General features: G+C 38.2%; 1 protein-coding gene across 7 annotated transcripts in view; it reads left to right on the top strand.

Moving 5' to 3' along the window:
• The window catches only part of LOC141505582 (uncharacterized), an 89,217-nt gene extending 70,442 nt beyond the window's left edge, over window positions 1-18,775 (top strand). For 2 of the 7 annotated variants that reach the window (XM_074211521.1, XM_074211520.1), the window contains 5 exons: window positions 9,233-9,565; window positions 10,238-10,326; window positions 13,186-13,312; window positions 13,674-13,769; window positions 15,677-18,775. In XM_074211521.1, coding sequence (XP_074067622.1) covers window positions 9,526-9,565; window positions 10,238-10,326; window positions 13,186-13,312; window positions 13,674-13,769; window positions 15,677-16,986 — 1,662 coding nt within the window. In that variant the 5' untranslated portion in view covers window positions 9,233-9,525 and the 3' untranslated portion in view covers window positions 16,987-18,775. Of the gene's footprint in view, window positions 1-9,232; window positions 9,566-10,171; window positions 10,327-13,185; window positions 13,313-13,673; window positions 13,770-15,676 lie in introns of all 7 variants that reach the window. The other 5 variants (XM_074211525.1, XM_074211523.1, XM_074211522.1 and 2 more) reach the window with 5 other exon arrangements.
• Window positions 18,776-23,347: the final 4,572 nt, after the last annotated feature.

Raw genomic sequence — 23,347 nt, 5'->3', positions numbered from 1 at the left:
ATTACCTTTGCCTAATATATTGACTACTGTGATCTGCCGACTCCTTTTCTCAATTGCTCTCAAGTTTTTCTACCCAAGGGTCATTCCACAATCCCGGGAGGAAAAAGAGCTTGCCTTATAGGGACCACTGAATCACAGTGGGAGCACTCTCCTGTGGTCTCTTGCTCAATTTCATCCAAGTCTCATGTCAGGTCCCTGTTTGGGCGCCAAATTGTTGCAACATGCTTGACACAGTTAAGTATCAGCCGTTTATTGTGGCAAGAACTTAGAAGAATCCTTCTGGGGGCGGCTAGGTGGCTCAGTGAATTAGAGCACTGGCCCTGGAGTCAAGAGTACCTGAGTTCAAATCCAGTCTCAGACACTTAATAATTACCTAGCTGTGTGGCCTTGGGCAAGCCACTTAACTCCATTTGCCTTGCAAAAAAACTTTTAAAAAAAAAGCTAATTGGAAGAATCCTTCGATTCTGGCCAGAAGTGGACTCCTCTCCTCAAAGGGCGTGAGAACCCTGGTTACAGAAGTAAGAAGGCTTTTATGGGATTAGTATGATAGTTTCTTCAGTCCTTCATTTCCAAGAGTTAGATTGATCTAACCCTCTTCCAGATTACAATCTTCTTGATACACTTTTCCTTAATATATGCCTTTCTCCTCTACATGCATCCAATAGCATGTAAATGAAGCTTAATTGTATGAGGGGTGTGCAATGTAATATGTATAGATCTTATTAATCAGATGCAGTTCTTTCTTAGGTCATTGCTAAATTGGAATCAGCTCCCCCTTTATTCCCCCCCCCATTTTGTTGTCTTTGTTCCTTCTTTTCTCTTTTTTTCTAGGTTTTTTTTGGGGGGTGTAGGGCAGTGGGCTTAAGTGACTTGCCCAAAGTCACACAGCCAGGTAATTAGTAAGTATCTGAGGCCAGAGTTGAACTCAGGTCCTCCTGACTCAAGGGCTGGTGTTCTATCCACTGTGCCACCTAGCTGCCCACTGTTCATTCTTTTCTAACTGCAAACTTAACTTCTTTATTTAACCTTGTCAGACCGTGATTAAATGTTTCTCCAAACAGTTATGAAAAGTTAATTCTTACATCTTCCTGATCTTGTCTGTCTCATGATTAGATATGCAGGGGTGGAAACTTAACTTTTTATCACTCACATTATCTTCCCTGTTACTACTGTTTCTACCTTCCACAAAACATGTTGTCACTCTCTTCATCCACCCTATGTAAGGTCGTGTGAAGAGCTACAGAAAGTTGTTGATAGCGTTGAACTACTTGTCAGTAGTATCAATCTCATGGATCAAATCCTCCATGAAGATTATTCTGTATTTACCAGAAGATTTTGCAGCAAAGTAATTCAGTCAAATCTTGCAACAACCACAATTGTAAATCAAGCCATTTGAAGCCTCATAGAATAGTTAGTTCAACATCCTCAAACCTTATTGAATTAAATAAATAGGGTGATCAGAAGACATGGTAAATATTCATAAGAATGTCGTGTGCCTTTATGTTTTCAAGCACAATAGTGCCTCTTTATTCTTTTTTTAATTTAATATTTATTCTCATTTTGTACAAATAATGTTTTTTATACATTAATAAAATATTCTTGTTTAAGAGTAAACGAAATAAGAGTAAACAAAATACCCCCTCCCCATAAATATACACTTGCTTGAGCAATAAAATAAAGGGCAAAGAAAAAATTAAAATAAAAAAATAGTAATAATTGTAGGTATGGCCAGGTGGCGCAATGGATGGCACACCAGCCCTGGAGCCATGAGCTCCCGAGCCCACATCTGTCCCCGTCCCAACAGTCACCCAGCCGTGTGACATGCAAGCCACCCGAACCCCAACTGCCCTGCAAAAAACAAAAAAAGAAAAAAATACCCAAAACAAAATAAAATTGTAATAATAGTAGGGGTAGCTGGGTGGCAGACAGAGCACTGGCCCTTGAGCCAGGAGCACCTGGGTCCAAATCCAGCTTCAGACACCCAATGATCACCCTGCTATGCAGCCCCAGGCAGGCTACCCAACCCCATTTGCCTTTCACCCCCCCAAAAAAAATAATAATGGTAAAAAATGTGCTTGAGTCTTTGTTCCAACACCAACAACTCTGTCGCGGGTGGATCACATTCTTTATGATAAGTCCATCACAAAAGTTACTTCTATATTTTTCCACTGTTGCCATTGCTGATCACAACTCCCTCCTTTCGTATTTCTCCACTACCATGTACTATATTTTCTCTCTCCTTTCACTCTGACTGCTTTAGGGTAGCTGAGTGGCGCAGCAGACAGATCCCTGGTTCTGGGGCCAAGAGGCCCCAAGCCCCCATACCACCCCTTAGGCCCAGCATCCACCTGGTCCTATGGTCCCGGACAGGCCTTCCAATCCCAGCCCCTTGCAAGAAGTAAAAAAGAAAATGTGTTATATCTGACCACTCTCCCCTCATGGTCCATCCTCTCCTCCATCACTCATATCCCCCCCTTCCCCCCTGCCCCCCCTTCTTACTCCAGATGCCTATACCCCATTGAGTATATATGCCATCTCCTCTCCTAGCCACCTCTGATGAGATCAAAGGTTCCCTCATTCCCCCTTGCCTTCCCCCCTTCCATATCATTGCAATAGCTCATTGTAATAAAGAAAAATCTTATTATATGAAATATCTTAGCCTATTCCCCCCTCTCCTTTTTCTTTCTCCCATTACATTTCCCTTTTTTCTATTGACTCCATTTTTACACCATATTTAATCTTCAAATTCAGTTTTCTCCTGTGCTTCAACTATAAAAGCTGCCTCTACCTGCTCTATTAACTGAGGAGGTTCATATGAGTATCATCAGTGTCATTTTTCTATGCAGGAATACATGCAGTTCATCCTCATTAAGTCCCTCATATTTTCCCCCTCTCCTCCAATCTCCATGCTTCACCTGAGTCCTGTATCTGTAGATCAAACCTTCTGTTTACCTCTGGCCATTCCAAAAGGAACATTTGAAATTCCCCTGGTTCATTGAAAGTCCATCTTTTTCCCTGGAAGAGGACATGCAGCCTTTCTGGGTAGTTGATTCTTGGCTGTATTCTAAGGTCTTTTGCCTTCCGGTATATTATATTCCAAGCCCTACAAGCTTCCAATGTAGTTGCTGCTAAGTCCTGGGAGATCCTGACTGCAGTTCCACAATATTTGAACTGTGTCCTTCTGGCTGCTTGTAATATTTTCTCTTTGACTTGGGAAGGTCTGGAATTTGGCTATAATATTCCTAGGGGTTGGTTTTTTGGGATTTTTTTTCCTTGGGGGGATTGGTGGATTCTCTCCATTTCTATTTTGCCCTCTGCTTCTAGAATATCAGGGCAATTTTCCTGTAGTAATTCTTTGAAAATGATGTCAAGGCTCTTTTCCTGATCATGACTTTCAGGTATTCCAATAATTTTTAAATTCTCTTTCCTAAGTCTGTTTTCCATATCAGTTGTTTTTTCAATGAGATGTTTCACATTTTCTTCTAATTTTTCATTTTTTTGGTTTTGAAGTAATGAATCCTAATTTCTCGTAAATTCATCAATCTCCCTGAGTTCTAGTCTTTGTCTGAAGGATTTGTTCTCAGAGAGCTTTCTTATCTCTTTTCCCATCTGGCCAATTCTGCTTTTTAAAGCATTCTTCAACTCAATAACTTTTTGACCTGTTTTATCCGTTTGACCTAAGCTGGTGTTTAGCATGCTATTTTCTTCAGCATTTTTTTGGATTTCCTTGACTAGGCTGCTGACTTCATTTTCATGGTTTTTCCTGCATCTCTCTCATTTCTTTTCCCAGTTTTTCTTCCAACTCCCTCATTTGATTTTCAAAGTCTTTTTTGAGCTTTGTCATATCCTGAGCCCAATTTCTGTTTTTCTTGAAGTCTTTAGATGCAGGAGCTTGTGCTTCCTCATCTTCAGACTGAGTGTTTTGATCCTTCTTGGGCTCATATGCAAAATATTTCTCAATGGTGTTCCTCTTGTTTCTCTGTTTGCTCATTTTCCCAGCCTGGGCCTTGTTTTTGGGTGCTTCCTGAGCTTTTGGGACACTCCCACAAGGGTCTCAGTGTGTGAGGCTCTGTCCTCCCTCCTGGTCTGTGAATGACCATATGTGTCCCCCACTGCCACAGGGCTGAGGTAGCGGTGGGGCCTAGACTGTGATCAGGATCTGAATGTGGTCAGAGCCCCAGCCTCCTGTTCCAGGGGCAGAGGACAGAGCTCTGCAGTCTCTCTCTTCACTCCCCTCTCTCAGCTTAATGGGCTTATGCCCTGGGGGCTCCTGCTTACTGGCTCTGCGTGCTTCAGTCCTGGAACTGGGCTTTGCTTGCCACTCTGCTTGCTGTGTGCCCTGAGGGCTGGGCTTCATGTACTCGCTTTGGCAGAGGTCCCCTGCTGTTCCCCCACTTTGCGCCCGGCGCTCCTCGGGGTGAAGCTCAGGAGACTCCCCTGCTGCTGTGAGCCCAGGCTCCCAGCGCCCTGGGGCTGCCTCCAGGAGGCTGATGTTCTTTGGCTCTGGTGGGCCACCCCTCCAACCCCGGGGAACAGAGCCTTTCTGTTCTTTTCCAGGGTACCTTGAGTAGGAGAACTGCCTCACTGGGTCCCTCTGTGGCTTCTGTCTCTCGAAAATTTAGTTAGAGTCCTTAGCTTATAAATTTTATGAGAGAGTGCCTAAGACACGATCCATTCTTGTCACCATCTTGGCTCTGTCCCCGCTGCCTCTTTATTCTTAAGAACCCTTGCTGTTTTGTGAAGAACCCACATTTCTTTGTGTTCTAAAGATCCCAGGGTGTGACAGGGTGAGAAGCCTATAGGATGTCAGTGGAACCCTATGCAGAAATTGTGTGTTTGTAAAAACTCCCAAGTATGACTTTATCTTTCAACATTAAACGCATTTTTCTTGTCTTTATATGAAGAATCTACTGTGTGTCTATCTATGTCTGAAAAATCTACTGAATCAATGTGTTCTGAAGAGTCTACTGTTGGTCTGTTGTGCAGCTGTTTTTCAGGATATGTGTCAAGAAGTCACTCACTGTGTTTCTATGGGTAAATAACCTAAGTATCTGGAACTAATTATCTGGAAATTTTTACTGTTCTTAGAGCTTATTGAGTGCTGTGTGTGTTTGTGTGTGTGTGTGTGTGTGTGTGTGTGTGTGTATCTGCGTGTGTGAAGAATCCGTGGTATAGATGTGTCTATGTAGGTCCTGAGTCTTAGGTATAGCTGAACCAACAGTATGTCTGTCTTTGACTATGTGTGAAAAAAGTCCTGAGCTATCAATGTCGGGTATTTTTGAACCTACAACATATTTGAGCATTTTTATATGAAGAACCCTCAATGAGTCTGTGTCTGTGAATCTACAGTGTGACTCTTTGCAAACAAACCACAGTGTGTCTCTGTGTGTATCTGTATGTGAAGAACCTGCAAAGTTATTGTGTATTTATAGAACCAGGACTGTGTGTGTGTGTGTGTGTGTGCACGCATGTGTATGATATGTATAATGAAGGTAGGTAACAAGTATTAAGAAAGCTTTTACCTTACATTATACTTGTTACATGCTAGAATTACAAAGACATAAATGAACCAGGCCTTGCCCCCAAAGATCTTACATTATAATAGGGATAACTTAAAATACCTACAAATACCTATCCATATGGATAAATGAGGAAGTTTTGAGAGGAAGACTCTGACCAGGAGTGAGGTGGGGATCAAGAGAGGCTTCATTTAAAAAGTGGCACTTGGGCTAGTTTTTTTTTTACAGGTTCAAATCTTTATTGTTTTAAAATTCTACATGTCTTTTACAATACAATAATTTGTTACTTAAATGACTTTTATATGGTTAATGTACGAGTGTTTTTTTTCCTGAAACTCAACCATGAATTACAATTTCATCAATATGATTTTTCTAAATAAATTAATACAAGACTTCTGTGTTATTGGGAAGATTCATGTGCTTACATTTAAAACTGTCAATGGCACAGATTCTTCCCCTCAGAATCTATATGATCAATCCATCGAAAGTGCTTTGAAGATTACTGATTACCTGTGGCTGATCTTAAAATCAATCAATCCAATTGTAGGGTTCCTTTGTTTTTCTTCCTTGAAACATCAAAGGGAATTAAAAAAAAAATGAAACAAGTTGTGGTAGTTATCTACAGAGCTAAACTCATGTTTAAGAAAATTATATGATTATCTGCATGCAATGACACTCCTCTTTAAATAGTTTTGAAGAATTTATACATATTATAGAGAATGTGTTAAAGAGAGCAGGTATCCTGATAACGATTTCACAAAAGGACAAATACTGGTAATAATGGTAACTAACATTTAACATCTAAGTTCAAGCTAATGTATATTTAACAGGCAATTAATATAGGTAATTTATAAGCCACAATGTATATAGGATATGCCCTTTGAGAAAATGAACTAATGGGCTAGTTCTTAAAGGAAAAAAACGAATTTCAAGAGGTAGAGATAGGGAGGGAATGCTTTTCTACTCTGCCAGTACAGAGGCACAAAGACAGCAGAGGTTGGCTTCAGTTTGCATATATTTGAAAAATGAAATCTTTATCAGAGAAATTTATTTTAAAACATTCTCCCTGCTTTCCTACTTTCTTTATGAAGGACTTTAAATGGTAAACAGGAATTATATTTCCTTCTTGAGATTATTGGGAACCATGAATTTTATTGATTAGGAGAATGCCTTTGCTTTAGGAAAATCATTTTGCAAGCTATATGGTGGATAGATTGGATCAGGGTGGTAGCTTTAAAAAAATCTAGGAAGAATCTAGGAAGAACAGGTATTGTGGGACTGCAGGAGTGGAGAAGAATCACAAATGTCAAGAAACCATATTTCTTTCAGGAGTAAGAATCCTGTATGAGAAGAACCCACTCAACTGGTTGTGTGGGCCTGTAGAGAACATGAACTGTGTATGAGGATTTATATTTTGTGTATGAGAATATATACTTTTTGTGTGAGAAGAATCCACATTGTGACTGTATGAGAAGAACCTGTGTATATGTGAAGAATACATTGTGTGTGTAAAAATCTGATCTGCATTTTCTTTATGTATGTGTTTGTAAAAACCTGCATTATATGTGTGTGAAGTCCCTTTGTTTTTGTGTGAGATGCCCACCCCCATATTGTATCTGGGAAGAACCCCAAATGTTTCTCTGTGTATGTGGGGGGGGGAAGAACTCAAAGTGGTGCATGTTAACTATGAGTGTACATACATTTGTAGGAGAAATCTCCAGTTTATGTGGAAGACAGTCCTCCCTCTATGTGCCTGTATGTGTGTGTGTGCTAAGAGCTTACTATGAGTTTAAAGATCCTGTCGTTATTTTTATGTATGTGTTGGGGGGGGGTATCTGTGAAGAACATTCTCAAGTTTTCCTGGATGTGTGTCAGTGTCAAGAATCCACAGTGTGTCTTTATGCACTTCTCTGAGATAAGTATCTTCCATATATCTGTGTGTAGAAGCTGCAGTGTGTGTCTGTGTGTGTCTTTGGATATGTGATCAACATGAATTTAAACTGTATGTGTCTCTGTAGGACTTGTAGGAGGTCTGTGTGTGGGGAAGATGTTGTGTGCCTAGGATGTATATCTGTGTATGCCTTTGAGGATAGAAAGCACATGCAGAGGGAGTGTGTGTGTGTATGTGCGTGTGCATATGTGTGTAGACCCTGCGGTGTATTTGTGTTTGGGAAGAATCTATAGTATGTTGCAGGACTAACCCACAGAGTATATGTAAAAACATGAAGTGTGTATGTATGTATATATGTATATATATATATATTACATGTACATATAAGCACCTCGAGGGTTAAAACCTGTGGTTGATGATTATGTGTTGAAACTGGAGTTTGTGTTTCATTGTGTCTATTGCGCTGAAACTACACACTTGTGGGTACATACTGAGACCCCTTCCTGTGAGGAAGCTGCAACAGCCTCTGTATGGGGTGGGAAGATTCCCCTCCCCTTTTGGTGCCTCAACCTCATGTTCATAGACGCCTGTTTGTGTAAAGAGCTGGGTGTGTTTCCATGTAGGCAGAAGACTCATTTTGTCTGCATATGAAGATGCCAAGGGATGGAGGGAGATGCATGGGTGTATGTGTATATGTGTGTGGGCATGTATGGGAAATATTTGCATTATATTTATCCCTATGAGGGAAGCCCCCCCCATAGTCTATCTGTGTGAAAGACGTGTAGTGGGTTTTTGCATACGAGAGCCCAAAATGTGTGTTCCATGTGAAGAAAAATCATTGTTTCTCTATTCATAGTCAAATTCACGGTACTTCTGTACTGGGGAAAACATATGTGGGTTCCCTATGAAGAATTCACAATGTACCTGTGCTTGCATATGTGAAAAACCCATAGTTTATCTGTATGTGAGTCTGTGTTGGAAGGAACTCAAAGCTTATCTGTGTGTTCAGTGTGTGGGAAGAATCTATAGAGTGTGTGTAGAACCTACAGTGTGTTAAGGACCCATTATGTGTCTATGAAATAAACCTATTTTGTGTGTGTGTGTGTGTGTGTGTGTGTGTGTGTTTATGTATAAGAGAGAGAAAACTCATAGTGTATGTATCTGTCATATGAGCCCATAGAAGATCTGTGTGAATGTGTGAATATTATTGCATCAGGAAATTAGAAGAACCTGAAGTGTGTCTGTGCCCATGTGTGTGCAAAGAAACTTACATGTATGTATTTGTATAGAAAGAACTCCCCCATGTGTCTGTATGTGAAGAACCCCAATAGGTTTCTGTCTGTGGCATGTGTCTACCTGTTTGGGCTTCCTATGTCTATTGGCTGTTCTGGTATTTTATGTATCTTGAAGTGTCAGATACCTCCTTGTAATCTTCCCACAGAAGCTGCCAAAGGTTTCTTTGAATCCAGTAGGGGCCCATTAGATCCTCCAATATGCCAGATATATCCTTCCCTCCTGAAGACCTTTTATTTATTTATCTATATACATGCTGTTTCACCCCAGTAGGGTCAAGTAGGGGCTCCTTGAGGGCAGGATCTATTTTATGTTTTGTCTTTGTATTCCCAGCAGCAGTTTAAACTCTTACATTAGTGAGTTCTTAAATGCTTGCTGAATTGAATTAAGTATTTGTTTAATAAATGCAATTCAAAATGTACCCATATGGATGTCTGGTCCTCTGGTTATCTTTCCAATTTTCTTCAGGTCTCAGACTGTGACTGAGGCTGCTGAATTCTGTTTTTTGATTGCATTTTCTCACCTATAGCAGCCCTCCACAACTACTGCAGGCATCTGGTCTGGAACATTAGCAGGATTCCCTATTGAGGATCTCAGAAATCTCCACTCCAGAGTGAAGTTTCCAGATAAAGTGACTTTCCTTCTGAGGCTCCAGACCTGTGGAATTCATTCCAGGAGCAGATGCAAGCAGGAAACCTCTAGTAGGACTTTCAGGAAGGAGCAGGTCCTGGAGACTCTGAAGCTTGAACATTTTCTAAGCATTCTGCTCAAGTAAATAGGACTGGGGTGATATCAGATATCCCAGATACCCTTGAGGAGTGGATGACCTTGATGGATCTGACCCAAATGCTTAAACTGAGAGGTGAGAAAGGAGAGGGCAACTAGTAAGGAGATTGCATTCTCTACTAAGTTACCACAGTAAACTACAGTATTTCAGAAGAACACTTTCATTATTTTACCTGTAATTGCCTTTCCTTTTTTAGAATGATGATTTAATTAGGGAGTTACTCTGTGCTCCCTAGGGAAATGAAAATGTACTTTTTACTATGATGCCATTCTTTACTCACCAGGGGCTGATTTGGGGAAAGAATCAGACATAATATTTCAATATATTATGTTGATCTTCTTGGAGCTTGGGATGGGGAGACATGGGAGTTTATAAGATTTTTGAATTTTGTTCAAGGAGCATGGAAGTAGACTTTTGTTGATGCTCTAAAAATGAGTGAGGATCACCTTAATACAAATTGTCTGCCTTTTACCTCCTCTGGCCTGGTAGTCTTTAGAGGTTATTAGGTAGGGTTTTAGGCAGTGGCTAAATATTTAGCTAAACCTATTAGGACCACAGGGATAGAACCTGGATTAGGGAGGTGTGATTTATGGACTCCCTCTGAATTTCCCCTCTTTCTTCTGTAAAACCTGGGAGGGGGGTAGAAGAGTTAACACCTACCTATCTTGTGAACATTTGTAGAGTGATGAGTCTGGAAACCAACAAAGCAAATGTCCCATCCTTAGGAAACTCCTTTCTCTGCCACAGCTCTTCCTTTTCAAGAATCTGCTATTGCCCAACTGGTGAGCACTGATGAACTAGAAATGACATCTGGGCTTCTGGCAGCTGGATCCCAGGTAAGTTGTCTTTTCTTTGCCCTGAAATTCCTTTTCTAGTAAGAGGGTGAAAATATGTCTTTGCTCTATCCTGGACTTCTCCTTTCAACATAGTTTCATTGAGGCACCTGATACCTGCATGTTACTGGGAATATTTCACTGTTAGTCTGGTAACATTCCACAATATCTCTTCTTTACACTAAGAGATACTGGGGGTCTCTTCCCATACAGGTTTACACTTCAGATTCTTCACCCATAAATTTCCTTAAGAAAAATTAAATTACAAAGTTAGTTTTATAAATGAAGTTAAATTCTTTAGGATCTTGCCAAAACCCATGGGTGGGTTTGCATCCTTGCAAATGCCAATACAGAACTAACTGAATAAACAATATTTATAGAATTTTAACAAAGGTTTATAAAATTTTGGTGGCCAACCAATCAGATTACACATTTGTACATAAAGGTGTCATTGATTACTTTATGATTCTTTAATCCATCCATAAAGTCTGTTCCATGTCAGAACTGAAAAAGGTCCAATTAGCCAAAGGATTTCTGTCTACTCTTCTGACAGGATATTTTATGTTGTTATTAGATATGATACAGACAAATAAAAACACTGGAGTTTCTTCCTTTTCAAAATGTCATAAGTAGAAGAATTTACTCAGTCTCTTATCTAGGTAACAAAAGTAGTTTCCTGCCTTCTCAGGACAGCCTTTAATTAATTTTTTATACAGCTTTTGCAGTAAAACTAGTAGATGCAACTAGAGGAAGATTAACCTGTCCCACAAGAAAACAGAGCTTGTCTTCAGATTTACAATGCAGACTTTGTGGAAGGGCAGAGAACATTCCAATTTACACAATCTCAGAGGCTGATAGAACAACTTTTGTTCAGAAATATAGATCAGAAATATTTAATTCTAAATGAAGGAATATCAGATTAGACAATGGGCATATACTCTGTAGGTTCTTTGCAAACACGCAAAGATACTTTAAGAGGTTTTTCACATAGAAGCTTACACAAATAGAGCACCGTAAGTTTAACATTACCTAAGTTGCTTTGTCTTCCTATAGCCCCTCTAGCACTGTAAATAGGGTATGGTAATTGTCTAGGATGATCCCCTATCCCTATATACATTCTCATTTGAGTTTTGTAACATTTGAGATTTCTAGATTTGCTTCTATGGGAATCATTATCCTTAGTTTGTATATGAAGAAAACCGAGGCAGAGAGAGGTTTTAAAAGACTTGTCTATTATCATATAATTAGTAAATTTTAGAGACAAAAGGATGTAAGTGGGGGTGATAGGTTGTTCAGTGGTCTCTGGTTACCACTGACATTTTTAGACCTAACCTGTGCCATTGAGTCCAACCCCTCTTGTCTCCATTTATCCAACCCCTTTTCTATTGTTACCTTTGATCTGTCTGCAACCAGTCTCAAGTTTATCATTCTAAAAATTTCTCCTTTGACTTTGTTATACCCTTAAGATACTGGATTCTCTGTCTTTCTTTTACTACTAAGTTTTTAGAAAGAATTGTCTACACTTTCTGATCTCATTATTTGTTCCCTCAGACTTTGTGCAGGTATAAACACTGAACAAGAAAAATAGTAGCATTGCTTTTCCATGAAAAGGTCTCACTCATCTAAAAGGTTTTTCCTTCTTACACAGTAAACAGTTCTGCAATGTAGTGGGATGGTTCATCCTGTAAAAACTAGTTTAGGCTTTGCTTCTGCTTAATTTATTTTCCATCTGTAGAAATTGTGTCCTCAAGGAATTCTCATGGCTATTTCTTTCAGACTTTTTTCATCCCTTTCTTTTTGTTTCAATTCATGTGCTACTTCCTTTATCATTCTTCCTCTGATCCCTTTCCTACTGATTTCTGAAGCTTTCCTCTTTGAAATTTATTAAACATTTATTTTCTGATTTTTATTATAGTTTTTCATATACATATGTCATCCCCCTATTTAATTCATTCAATAAACTTTTAATAATTACCTACTACAGGACTGTGTGTTTGAAATACAAAGAAAGTAACAGTCCCTGCCCTCAAGGAACTTGCATTCCAAGGGAATAGAAAATAAGACATAGAAATAAAAGTATCATAAAAGGGAATGCTGGGAACAAAGGAGAGATTTATACAAAGTGATCTAGAAACATTTAAGAAAGAATGCTTTCATCTTGAGGGGGTTTAATTCTTTTTTTTGTTTTGTTTTGTTTTGTTTTTTGCAAGGCAATGGGGTTAAGTGGCAGTGTCTGAGGTCACATTTGAACTCAGGTACTCCTGACTCCAGGGCCGATGCTCTATCCATTCTGCCACCTAGCCGCCCCGAGGGGGTTTAATTCTTATTGAAAACTAGTTATTCTCCATTACTATATGCATATCTTTTATGTATTAAGAAACTAATCCCATCTCTTCAGTAGCTTAGATTCCTTGTGGACATCTGACTTAAGCATGTTTCATAGGACTAAAAGCTATAATTTAGATACTGAAATAAGGAGTTTTTCTTTTTTTCTGAACTACTGTTTGCTAATATCTGTATCACACAGCTTAGCACTATATTAAATGTTCTTTATCATTGTTCTCTAGCTGGGTTACGTGTTATGTTTTTCTCCCTGTCAAAATTATATTCTCTTCAAGGATACTGTCTCATACTTTTTTGCATGTCCTTTTTAACAGACAAACACAGTGTTACTTATATGGTAAGAAGTAAATTAAATAATTTAAAGTTGAAACAATCAGATTTCCTAACTTATCAGAGCATATATTCTTGTATACTTTCTCTGATGTTGCAGCTTTACTTCAAAGCTTTTAACAAAGGCCTTTAAGGGAGGACAGTGACCCTAAATTGACCCAGCATTTGTTTTTTGTTTTTTTTTTCCAGGAATCATTAACATTCAAGGATGTAGCTGTGGACTTTACTCAGGAGGAGTGGGTACAACTGGATCCTGGTCAGAGATACTTGTACAAGGATGTAATGCTGGAGAACTATAAAAACCTGGTCTCATTAGGTAAGTATACTTTTCCTTTGTGTCTCAGTCATTCTGTCCATTGTAGTATCTTTATTTCCTTAGATATTAAAAGATGAGGGCAGAAACTCTGATATATTTCTGTGACTAGGGATTTGTGTCTCAGTGATTAAAATGCCCTAGTTTTTTGGTCACAGAAACAAAATGTCCCCACTCCCCCTTTCTGAATGAAAGGCTTTTCTTTGTAGAGGGTTAAATAGATGCTTTCTTTCTGTTGTGTTTGATACTGCAACTACTTTTATCCTTCAGAGATCCTGGTGAAGGAATGGATTAGAATTTGTCTGGAATGGTTCTTTCTTTCTGAGCATAAATATCTAAATCTTCTGTCTTTCCATATGAACAGGGCATCAAATATCCAAACCTGATGTGATTTCTCATTTGGAGCAAGGAGAAGAGCCTTGGCTGGTAGAGAGAGAAATTCCAAAAGATACTTTCCTGGGTAAGTAAAAGAACCAGTCACAAAATAAGAGTGAATGTAACAAAGTCATGAGAAGTTGTTATCTTGGAACTATTGATTTCATAATTTTCCTTAAAAGTCATCCAACTTTAAGGAAAAGACTAGGGCCATGTGACATAAGCTTCCTCAAATATCTTGAACATACGAGAGTATTTCAAACTTTTCAGTCATCTAATGAATCCAAAGACATTTGTTAAATTCTTACTATTCTAGAAAGTTATATGTAAGAACCATGGAAAACTAGTAAATGGTTGTGAAGATTGTGAATAACTTTAAATGCCAAGAGAGAGGAATTTGTATTTTCTCTTAGAGGCAGTAAGGAACTCCTGGGATTTATTTATGAGGGAATGATACAGTCAGACCTATGTTTTCCACTTCAACATAAGCATAGAGTGGAATTGGGAAGATGCTTGAGGCAGGGAGACTGCAAAGAGTCTAAGCAAGAATGTATTAGTCCCTAAAATATAATGGTGGCTGTATATGCAAAGAAGGAAATGAATTTAAGAGATGTTGTAGAGACAGAAATAAAGTTTGTGAACTGAATAGAGAGTTGGAGTGAGTGAAAATGAGAAGGTGAGGAAGACATCAAAGAGTTAGGCATTACAAGAAGATACTGAATTCTGTTGTGGATATGTTGAATTTGAGATGCCCATGGGACATCCACTTTGAAATGTCTAAAAGGTAGTTAGTAACTAGATGGAGATGATGGAGAGAAATGGAAATGGTGGAGAAAAATTGTGGGGGGGTAGGTAGATAGATCTCAGAATCATTCATTGGACCCATGGAAACTCTTGAGGTCACCAAGTAAAGAGAGCAAAGATGGGGGCAGCTGGGTAGCCCTGGAGTCAGGAGTACCTGAATTCAAATCTAGCCATTTGACCTTGGGCAAGTCACTTAACCCCACTGCCTTGCAGAGAGAGAGAGAGAGAGAGAGAGAGAGAGAGAGAGAGAGAGAGAGAGAGCACATAGATAGAAAAGAGAAGGCAACCCAGGACAGAACCTTGGTAACAGCAACAGTTAGTGAGTGTGACCTGAATAGAAAACCAGCAAAGGACACTAAGAAGCAGTGGTCAGACAAATAAGGAAAAAAATTAAGAAAACAATCTCATAAGAACCAAAAGTGAATTGTCCAGGAGGAGAAAATAGTTGTGACAGATGCTGCAGAAAAATCTAAAATGATGTATAGTCTGAGAAAGATTAAGGGGTCATTGATAACTTGTTTAAAAGCAGTTATGGCTAGATGAGGTACAAGCCAGATTGCAGAAGAAAGAGAAAAAATAGAGAATGAAGATAAAATAGATAGTGGGGCACCAGGAGCCCCATCTTTATAGGTCCTAATGAATATAAGTAATACTAAATCTGTCTAGGTCTGTGTAGGAAATAATTTTAGTGAAATGAAATGACTATGGCTACAGATGGGCTCAGCTTCAGCTAGGAAGATTGCAGGGAAAGTGGGAATACAGAAGAATCCTTATTTTTAGACAAAGGCAATCTTGTTTATGAATGAAACTTTTAGTACCAGTACTATGAGTTGGGAAAGATAATACAAGAGGACCCATTACAACAACCTAAATGACTCTCATAATACTGATATTCGACCCTAGTCAAATACCTTTTATTTAGCCCATTCTAGCTTTTCTTACCTTTTAATCTTTCTTGGTGGGCTTATATCCTTTCCCATGTTCATTGTTCATACTGACTCAGTTTTTTCCAACCATTTCTTCCACTCTCTAAAGTATAAGACTATATTTGAAAATTGTCAAACCCACCTATGCACTCATAATTTTCACTTTATTGTTTCCATTCTTGTAGCATCCATTTTTGTAGGCCTAAAGGTACAATTATATATGCATATATATATATATATGTATATGTCTTTATTCTTTCAGGTTGGGAGACAATGCCTGAAATCAATGCATCAGCTTTAAAGCAAGCTATTTCTGAAAAGCAATCATCTCAGGAGGTGGCAGTGGAGAAATTCACGAAGGATTTTTTCTGTTACTCTAATCTAGGACAAGCCTGGGAATCTGACAGCCAGTATGGGAGGCAGCAAAAACTCAAGGAGAGACATCTGAGACAAATGACAGTTCCCCAGAAGAAAATGCTGCCTATGCAGAAGGACCTTGAGTACAATATATATAGTCTAAGTTCAATCCTTGTCACAGAAACCAATGCTTCTAGTAAAGAGAAATATCCTGAATATGACATATGTGAAAAAACCTTCAAATATAATTCACATTCAGCTATACATGAGAAAATTTGTGCAGAAAAGAAACCCTTTGAATGTAATGAATGTGGTAAATCTTTCAGTAAAAATGCGCTCCTTCGGCAGCATCAAGTAGTCCATACTGGAGAAAAACCCTATAAATGTAATGAATGTGAGAAAGCTTTCAGTAAAGGCGCACTCCTTATTCAACATCAGAGGGTCCATACTGGAGAGAAACCCTATAAATGTAATGACTGTGAAAAAGCTTTCAGTAAGGCTGCACTCCTTATGCAACATCAGAGAGTCCATACTGGAGAAAAACCCTATATGTGTAATGAATGTGGGAAAGCCTTTAGTCAGAGCATATGCCTTACTCGCCATAAGAGGATTCACACTGGAGAGAAACCTTATGAATGTAATGAATGTGGAAAGTCTTTTAGATTGCGTGGACATCTTACTCAACATCAGAGAATACATACTGGAGAGAAACCATATAAATGTAATGAATGTGGGAAAACCTTCAGTCAGAGTACAGACCGTACTCAACATGAGAGAATTCATACTGGAGAGAAACCCTATAAATGTATTGAATGTGGAAAAACCTTCATTCAGAGTACACACTTAACTCAGCATCAGAGAATTCATACTGGAGAAAAACCTTATGAATGCAGTGAATGTGGAAAAGCATTTTGTGATAGGTCATCCTTTACTAAACACCAGAGGATTCATACTGGAGAGAAGCCCTATGAATGTACTGAATGTGGGAAAGCCTTTATTAGAAGTTCAGATCTTATTCAACATCATAGAACTCATACTGGAGAGAAACCCTATGAATGTAACGCATGTGGGAGAGCCTTCAGCCTGCATGTACACCTTACTCGACATCAGAGAATCCATACTGGAGAGAAACCATATAAATGTAATCAATGTGGGAACGCCTTTCGGCATAGTTCAGCCCTAGTCAGACATCAGAGACTTCATAGTGGAGAGTAATTCTGAATATTTTTGTGAATAAAGTAAAACTTTTAAACATCCTTATCCAAATACTCTATACTTACAATATCATATAAGTTAACATTTATTATTTTACTTGGGGTAATTAAAATGAAAAATAAACTTTCTCCCCCCTTCCTCTGCTGTCTTTTTCTTCTACAATAAAAGCTAGCCCCTATAAAATGAGTTAAATCAGTTTACCCCAAAGCTATTCATCTGATAAATCTGTTTAATGATTCAACCTAATAACAATTTTTCTAAGCATTAATTTGATTTAAAAAAAAATAACCTACTTTACAGGGTTTTTTTTTAACTTCCATTATTTCCATATCATTTTTGTTAATGAAGTAACAGTGATGCATGAACACACCCACTAGGGTTAGGATCCCTGCCCTTAAATGAAATAGCCTGCCTTTCTTTTATAATATAGCTGCAAGGAAATGTAATTGGAGAGTTGGATGTGTGTGTGTGTGTGTGTGTGTGTGTGTGTGTGTGTGTGTGTGTGTATGATCAGACATATAATGACTACATTCCACAGTGTCTTCAAAAAAATAGAAATTATTTTTAAAATAGAAATAATTTTTTGCAGTCCTAGTAGCTCATGAAGACATCTACTACAATATGGTGGGATTTTAAGAAGCTTTGGTGAAAGGAATATGCACATTGTATTCTATTATGACTTCTCATCCTTGAAATATTTATTTAAAAAACAAATCTTTTTTTGCAATAAAACAATTTACAAAAGTTTCAGACCAAAAGAAATGGATACAGATAACCCTCACAGTTACTGTCATTTATGTTACTGGAAAATGTAATTTACAGTAAAGTAATTCCCATTTGATTTTTATATTGGAACGTCTTACAATAGGGTTCACATTCCAGCCCTTTTTAAAAAGAAAAACATCTTTTTTTTTCTAAACCAACTTTAAATGGTTTATCTTTCTAAAGTATATAGGAAGTTGATTTAACAGGACAACAGTAAAAAATAAAAAAATTTCCCAATATAGTTTACCAAATTCTTGTTTTCTTCATAATTATTGCCTTATTTTGTACTATAAGAAATTGGAAAATAAAGGAAAACCTTTGTCACGATCATAACATTAGAAAATAATACTTGTTAACGTTCATGTTTTGCTGCTTTTGTCTAATTACAAATTTTATTGTAATTTTTTTTTTAGGTTTTTTGTGTTTTTTTTTTTGCAAGGCAATGGGGTTAAGTGGCTTTCCCAAGGCCACACGGCTAGGTGTCTGAGACCGGATTTGAACCAGGTACTCCTGACTCCAGGGCCAGTGCTCTATCCTCTGCGCCACCTAGCCACCCCAATTTTATTGTAGTATTGAACATAGGAACTGATATCAATTTGTTAGTATTTTTCTGATTTTAATGTGTCTTTATTCTTTTAGAACTGTCATCTAAGCACTAATAGTTTCACTTGCTACCCTGATATTTTGCAGAGTAGACTTACCTTAAAAATGCATGTATTCACTCTTGCTGGCATTGAAATGTTCATTCTTATGTGGATTCATAAGACTCAGAAACCTAAGAGTTTTGGCTTCATTGGTGATCAAACACAAAGTTGTGAGTTTGATTCTGAATTTGTAGAGTATATGTTGAAAAAGTTGATAAATATCTTAGGTATTTGTGTTTGTATTTATATTTGTGTCAGTAATAATTATAAAACATGGGTTTTTTGTTGTTTTGCTTGATTACTGGAAAGATGAAAATTTATAATATATTGATACAATTGCAATATTCATGTATTTATTTTTTATAATAATAAATTTCCAATGCCAGATGATTCTCTGTGTTTCTGGCAGCTTAATGCTCCTCATGAATGTAAAACTGAAACAGAGCCACAAGGGGCTACAGGATGAGGAACGAAGTTGTAAAGTCTGGAAGGCATTTTCCTAACATGAGAACCAAGACCCCATAATGTCTGGTGGGGACCAATCCAACTGGTAGAATTAGACTGCAGGAAAGGATGAATCTTCATGAAGTCATAGTGTGTTTATATTTAGATAAAAAGTGAGAAAAGAGAAGACCACCCCTCCCCAAATCAGATGAAATGCTGTGATCTGAGGTTGAAACAGGAGAATAGTATTACATGGTAAAGAGAAGAGCAAAGGTATGATTTTGCTAAATTCATAATCTAGTATGAAATAGTCTGGGAAGGACCAAATTGGAGACTCTAAAAACAACACTGAACTCAGACTCATTTTTCATTCCTATAATTGAAGATTGAGGCAAGTAAATTGATGTAAAGGATAGTGCTAAATCATCCTTTTTATCCAAATTCATTGCAAAAGTGAAAGAACTGAGATCTCACCAACGTAATATTCAGTAGTGAGTAAGCAGGAAAACAACCCATCTAAGACTACCCTATGGTTGGGGCATAAGTTTAGGATTAAAGTCACAGTTTGCACCATATAAAACTTTAATTCTTTTAACCATGGCCCTCCCTTCTGAATGTCACTAGTCTATAAAGTCAAACCCATTTTAAAAATAATATGGCTAATATATTTGGTTTGTATATTACTTTTAGTTTCAAATCCCTCCCTCACAAATTGGGTCATTTCTTGAAGCAAAGAATAAAAGAAATAGAAACAAAACATTTCAGCAGTACTAACCAAAACATCAAATTTGACAACATATTCAGTGTTCCAAATCTAGTCTTCCACTTCTGCAAAGAATGAAGGGCAGTTCATTTACTCATTACTTCAGGGCTAAACTTGGTCAAAATTCAGTTTTGAATTCTTATTTCCAGCAAGTAAAATAACTAAAAGGGATGGTGTTCTGTATCTGAGATTGAATTGAGTCAAGATATGTACAAAGTTGGTTCTCAGGTAAGGCATCCATCAACTAACCAGCATTTATTGAACAATATATATATATATATATATATATATATATATATATATATATATATATATATATATATATATTATAAGAACTGCTGGACACTGGGTTATAGAGACAAAAATTAGTCTCTGTCCTTAAGAAGCTTAATTCTATTAAAGAAGGTAATATGTAAAAAAAATGCATAACTAGCTATTTGACACTGGACAAGGCATTTAATCTTTCTGTGCCTTGGTTCCCAATCTGTAAAATGAGGGGGTTTAATTTGATGTCCCCTGGTCCTTTCTGCGTTTTCATTCTACAGAAAGGATTTGCTGAAACCCACTCCCCCCAGGTGCTAGTTTCTTCCAAAAAAATTTGCTTTTTTAGTTATTGCGTATGTATGTGTGTATTTACATATTTGAATCCTGCCTATCCACGGAACCAATTACAATTCCACCTCTTTTAAAAGAGCTTTAGGGGACAGCTAGGTGGTGCAGTGCATAGAGCACTGGCTCTGAAGTCAGGAGAACCTGAGTTAAAATTCAACCTCAAACACTTGATAATTACTAGCTGTGTGACACTGGGCAAGTCATTTAACCCACATTGCCCTACAAAAAAAACAAAAATAGAAAAAAAGCTTTCTAGCCTACTCTATTGTCTGTGCCATTCATTGTATATTATTGAACATTCATAAGTTAAAAACAATTAAAATTATGATTTTTAATGTTCATGTTTTGTCCCCCCAATGAAATTATAAGGTTCTTAAGGACAAGGACTGTGTTATATTTTTTATGTTTTGGTAGTATGCCTGAACATATAAGAACACAACTGAATATTCTGATTTAGTGACTGGATCTTTTAGAGTAGAGAAAGATGCTGGGAAATAGCAGTAGATAAACTGGGAACATGAAAACATTTCCAGTCCTTTAGAGTTAAATAACTGCTCAGGTTTCCTAGACAGGACTTTTTTAAAAATTATTTTTCCAACCCCATGCAAAGATAGTTTCAACAATCAGTTTTTGGGTAAGGTTCTGAGATTCACATTTTTCTTCCTCCCTTTCCCGCCTCTCCCTGACAGAAAGCATTCTAATATAGATCATACATGTATAACTATGTTAAACAAATATCTATATTAATTATGTTGTGAAAGAAAAATCAAAATCAAAAAGAGGGAAAATGAGAAAAAACTATGTGAAAGAAAATTTAAAAAACTGAAAACAGTAAACTTTGGTGTGCATTCAGACTTCAGTTCCTTCTCTGGATGTGGATGGTATTTTTTTTTAGGTTTTTGCAGGGCAAATGGGGTTAAGTGGCTTGCCCAAGGCCACACAGGTAATTATTAAGTGTCTGAGACTGGATTTGAACCCAGGTACTCCTGACTCCAGGGCCGGTGCTTTATCCACTGCACCACCTAGCCGCCCCTGTGGATGGTATTTTCCATAACATCTTTTATAATTGTTCTTGATCACTGAAATGCTGAGATGAACAAGTCCATCATAGTTCACCATCACACAATGTTGTTATTAGTGTGTACAATATTATTCTGGTTCTGCTCACTTTATTCAGTATGAGTTGGAAAGGACTTTTTAAGGAAAGTCATTTATAAGCTCCAGAGTGAGGGAAGGAAATAGTTTGACTCCCAGGCAATAGAAAGCATATTAAGTGAAAGAGATCAAAGAACCCCAGCCTACCTGTAACCTAGTCATAAAGAGCCTTAATTTCATTCCTTCCTACTCAGTGCTTCCCCCCTGGGAGAAGGGTGGATTCCCCAGAAGGCAAAGTTATGTAAAGGAAAGAAGCCATGAGGGAAATCTCTTGCCTTGTGCTTCCCATATTCATCAAGCTTGAAATCCTCACAGTACAACTGGGTGCTATTATATATCTACTCTTTACACATTAGAAAGGAAGCTGGAACTGAATTTCAAGAGTCCTGGGATCAGAGGGAAGGTTTAAAGAGTAAAGGTCCTGTCACTGTGGTTTTAGTACATTCTAAATAATAAGACTATAGCCTATATAGTATCAACCAAAATCTTATCTCCAAAGTCACCAAGTCATCGAGTTCAGAAAAATTTTAATGTGTTCCCAATCCATTTGCAAAGTGTTTTCTGCTCTATGCCTCTCTTCCTGGAGTCCTTTCCACTCCAAGTCTTGACCCAGGATCCAATAAAATATCTTAGAATATCCTGCCTTTGAGGTCTTCCTTTGGTGAGTATAGAGTTAGGGGTGCAGTGCAGGAAACCCCACCAGGGAACAAAAAGCAAACTTTCTAAGGAGTGATTCCAGAGCAAAGAATGTTTGCTTCTGTATGAATAAGGCTCTTGTAACCAGTCTGGGGCATAATCTCCTATTTGGCCAAGCCACAGGTAATTAAACTCTGTAAATCTCAATTTTTTATTCCAGTGTGTAGGTCAGATTCTCTAAGATCAGCCCCCTCCTCATTAGCATCTGACTATTGTGATGTTAGCCAAATGGAGTGTTTGGGACCTGCTCTAGAACCAGCTTCTTATTTCCTGAAATTCTGGCCAAACCTCTTAAACCAGTTGTTTCCCCTCCTAAGATGGAGTCCTGCTTTCCAGGGCCAGGGGTCTTAGAGGTGAGGTCACTTGTGGGGGGACCATGGAGATCTGAGATAGTTTCCTCCTTTGTAGAATCCTTTTGGTACCCACACTCGACACCTGTAGACTCCAACGGGGATGCTGTGAGCACAAAGAGGATGGAATCAATACCAACCAGGACTTAGCGGCTGAGGCCTCACTGCAGACCTCTGCAGGTAGAGAGCACGACTTACAAAAGGGCATCCAATAAACATATGGTTCAGTTCAGCATTTAGTAAGCAGCTATTAGGGTCAAGGCTGTGGGCCAGACGTCAGAGAAACAAGAGCAAAAATGAATGCTCCTGCCTTCAAGAAGCTGCCTCACCTGGGCAGATACCTATGGGTCGGCATAATTAAATACAAGGGAACTTAAGGACGGTGAGAATATTAATAGGCATTTCAAGTACATTAAAAATGGCCAGAATTAGCAACCGGGGCATTAGGCACTTAGTAGAGTCCTGAAGGAGGCCAAGATAAGTGGAGGTAAGGTGTAGGTAAGGTGGGGATGCATTACAGAACTGGGAGAGGACAGAAAATAGAATACTCTATGACAGAGAAAGGACTCTAGGAAGTGTGAAGGGGAGAAACATGGAGTAAGGTTGGATGAGTAGAAGGAGAGGCCTAGGTTGAAAGATTTTAAAAGACAGATGGGATTCTATTTATTCCTAGAGGTAATCAGATTATAATGATGATGTTTGTCATTGGTCCTCGAAGAAGACCATGACATCAGGGAGGTGATGCCATGACAAACATGTAAATTGTATTTGAGTGAAGGGGTGCTAAATCCCCAACCTCACTTTCTCCTCCAGAACCATCTGGGTCCAGTGGTCAGATATGAACCAGGACCTCTGGAGCTGACCCCTTACTCTTGGCAATCAGGGTTAAGTGATTTGCCCAAGGTCACGCAGCTAGTGTCAAGTATCTGAGG

Source organism: Macrotis lagotis, chromosome 1, assembly GCF_037893015.1.
Source record: "Macrotis lagotis isolate mMagLag1 chromosome 1, bilby.v1.9.chrom.fasta, whole genome shotgun sequence".
NCBI lineage: Eukaryota > Metazoa > Chordata > Mammalia > Peramelemorphia > Peramelidae > Macrotis > Macrotis lagotis.
The sequence above is the reverse complement of the archived record's forward strand: the minus strand, read 5'-3'. Positions and strand labels throughout refer to the sequence as shown.